Source organism: Procambarus clarkii, chromosome 43 (genome assembly GCF_040958095.1).
Source record: "Procambarus clarkii isolate CNS0578487 chromosome 43, FALCON_Pclarkii_2.0, whole genome shotgun sequence".
NCBI lineage: Eukaryota > Metazoa > Arthropoda > Malacostraca > Decapoda > Cambaridae > Procambarus > Procambarus clarkii.
The window spans coordinates 14,721,291-14,725,408 of record NC_091192.1 but is presented as its reverse complement, the minus strand read 5'-3'; the positions used below and the strand labels follow the sequence as shown (position 1 = coordinate 14,725,408).

The 4,118-nt window shown below is 61.2% G+C and overlaps 1 protein-coding gene across 1 annotated transcript; it reads left to right on the top strand.

Moving 5' to 3' along the window:
- The first annotated feature begins 1,078 nt into the window (after positions 1 to 1,078).
- On the top strand, positions 1,079 to 1,555 carry LOC138373648 (uncharacterized). The gene has a single exon (XM_069339988.1). It carries the CDS (start codon positions 1,079 to 1,081, stop codon positions 1,553 to 1,555), a length of 477 nt encoding a protein of 158 aa, XP_069196089.1.
- Positions 1,556 to 4,118: the final 2,563 nt, after the last annotated feature.

The following is a 4,118-nucleotide window of genomic DNA, read 5'->3' as shown; positions in this document are numbered from 1 at the left end:
ACACCCACCCGACACCACCTACACCCACCCGACACCACCTACACCCACCCGACACCACCTACACCCACCCGACACTACCTACATCCACCCGACACCACCTACACCCACCCGACACTACCTACACCTACCCGACACCACTTACACCCACCCGACACCACCTACACCCACCCGACACCACCTACACGCACCCGACACCACCTACACGCACCCGACACCACCTACACCCACCCAACATCAACTTACACCCACCCGACACCACCTACACCCTCCCGACACCACCTACACCCACCCGACACCACCTACACCCACCTGACACCACCTACACCCACCCGACACCACCTACACCCACCCGACACCACCTACACCCACCCGACACCACCTACACCCACCCGACACCACCTACACCCACCCGACACCACCTACACCCACCCGACACCACCTACACCCACCCGACACCACCTACACCCACCCGACACCACCTACACTCACCCGACACCACCTACACCCACCCGACACCACCTACACCCACCCGACACCACCTACACTCACCCGACACCACCTACACCCACCCGACACCACCTACACCCACCCGACACCACTTACACCCACCCGACACTACCTACACCCACCCGACAACACCTACACCCACCCGACACCACTTACACCCACCCGACACTACCTACACCTACCCAACACCACTTACACCCACCCGACACCACCTACACCCACCCGACACCACCTACACTCACCCGACACCACCTACACCCACCCGACACCACCTACACCCACCCGACACCACCTACACCCACCCGACAACACCTACACCCACCCGACACTACCTACACCCACCCGACACCAACTACACCCACCCGACACCATTTACACCCCACCCGACACTACCTACACCCACCCGACACCACCTACACCCACCCGACACCACCTACACCCACCCGACACTACCTACACCCACCCGACACCACCTACACGCACCCGACACCACCTACACCCACCCGACACCACCTGCACCCACCCGACACCACCTACACCCACCCGACACCACCTACACCCACCCGACACCATGTATATCCACCCGACACCACCTACTCCCACCAGACACCCCCTAAACCCACCCGACACCACCTACACCCACCCGACACCATCTACATCCATCCGACACCACTTACACCCACCCGACACCACCTACACCCACCCGACATCACCTACACCCACCCGACACCATCTACATCCATCCGACACCACTTACACCCCCCACAACCCACCTACTCCCACCCGACAAACACCTACACCCAACCGACACCATGTACACCCACCCAACAACACCTACACCCACGCGACACCATCTACATCCATCCGACACCATCTACATCCATCCGACACCACTTACAACCCCCCCAAACCACCTATATCCACCCGACAACACCTACACCCACCCAACACCATGTACACCTACCCAACACCACCTACACCCACCCGACACCACCTACACACACCCGACACCATCTACATCCATCCGACACCACTTACACCCACCTGACACCACCTACACCCACTCGACAACACCTACATCCATCCGACACCATGTACACCCTCCCGACACCATGTACACCCTCCCGACACCACCTACACCCACCAGACAACACTTACACCCACGCGACAACATCTACACCTATCCGACACCATCTACACCCACCCGACACCACCTACACCCACCCGACACCACTTACACCCACTCGACACCAACTACACCCACCCGACACCACCTACACCCACCCGACACCATCTACATCCATCCGACACCACTTACACCCACCCGACACCACCTACACCCACCCGACAACAACTACACCCACCTGATAACACCTACACCCACCCGACACCATGTACATCTATCCGACACCACTTACACCCACCCGACAATACCTACACCCACCCGACAACATCTACACCCCTCGACACCACCTACACTCACCCGACACCATCTACACCCACCCGACACCACCTACACCCTACCGACACCACCTACACCAACCCGACACCACCTACACCCACCCGACAACATCTATACCCACCCGACACCACCTACACCCACCCGACACCACCTACACCCACCCAACATCAACTTACACCCACCCGACAACACCTACACCCACCCGACACCACCTACACCCACCCGACACCACTTACACCCACCCGACACCACCTACACCCACCCGATACCACCTACACCCACCCGACACCACCTACAACCACCCGACACCACCAACACCCACCCGACACCACCTACACTCACCCGACACCACCTACACCCACCCGACACCACTTACACCCACCCGACACCACCTACACCCACCCGACACCACCTACACCCACCCAACACCACCTACACCCACCCGACACCACCTACACCCACCCGACACCACCTACACCCACCCGACACCACTTACACCCACCCGACACCACCTACACCCACCCGACACCACCTACACCCACCCGACACCACCTACACCCACCCGACACCACCTACACCCACCCGACACCACCTACACTCACCCGACACCACCTACACCCACCCGACACCACTTACACCCACCCGACACCACCTACACCCACCCGACACTACCTACACCCACCCGACACCACTTACACCCACCCGACACCACCTACACCCACCCGACACCACCTACACCCACCCGACACCACCTACACCCACCCGACACCACCTACACCCACCCGACACCACCTACACTCACCCGACAGCACCTACACCCACCCGAAACCACTTACACCCACCCGACACCACCTACACCCACCCGACACCACCTACACCCACCCGACACCACCTACACCCACCCAACACCACCTACACCCACCCGACACCACCTACACCCACCCGACACCACCTACACCCACCCGACACCACCTACACCCACCCGACACTACCTACACCCACCCGACACCACCTACACCCACCCGACACTACCTACACCTACCCGACACCACTTACACCCACCCGACACCACCTACACCCACCCGACACCACCTACACGCACCCGACACCACCTACACGCACCCGACACCACCTACACCCACCCAACATCAACTTACACCCACCCGACACCACCTACACCCTCCCGACACCACCTACACCCACCCGACACCACCTACACCCACCCGACACTACCTACACCCACCCGACACCAGCTACACCCACCCGACACCACCTACACCCACCCGACACCACCTACACCAACCCGACACCACCTACACCCACCCGACACCACCTACACCCACCCGACACCACCTACACTCACCCGACACCACCTACACCCACCCGACACCACCTACACCCACCCGACACCACCTACACTCACCCGACACCACCTACACCCACCCGACACCACCTACACCCACCCGACACCACGTACACCCACCCGACATTACCTACACCCACCCGACAACACCTACACCCACCCGACACCACTTACACCCACCCGACACTTCCTACACCTACCCGACACCACTTACACCCACCCGACACCACCTACACCCACCCGACACCACCTACACTCACCCGACACCACCTACACTCACCCGACACCACCTACACCCACCCGACACCACCTACTCCCACCCGACACCACCTACACCCACCCGACAACACCTACACCCACCCGACACTACCTACACCCACCCGGCACCACCTACACCCACCCGACACCACTTACACCCACCCGACACCACCTACACCCACCCGACACCACCTACACCCACCCGACACCACCTACACCCACCCGACACTACCTACACCCACCCGACACCACCTACACGCACCCGACACCACCTACACCCACCCGACACCACCTGCACCCACCCGACACCACCTACACCCACCCGACACCACCTACACCCACCCGACACTACCTACACCCACCCGACACCACCTACACCCACCCGACACCACCTACACCCACCCGACAACACCTACACCTACCCGACACCACTTACACCCTCCAGACACCACCTACACCCACCCGACACCACCTACACCCACCCGACACCACTTACACCCACCCGACACCACCTACACCCACCCGACA

Excerpts from the sequence above, each read along its gene's own strand:
- LOC138373648 (XM_069339988.1), top strand. The coding sequence starts at position 1,079 with ATGTATATCCACCCGACACCACCTACTCCCACCAGACACCCCCTAAAC.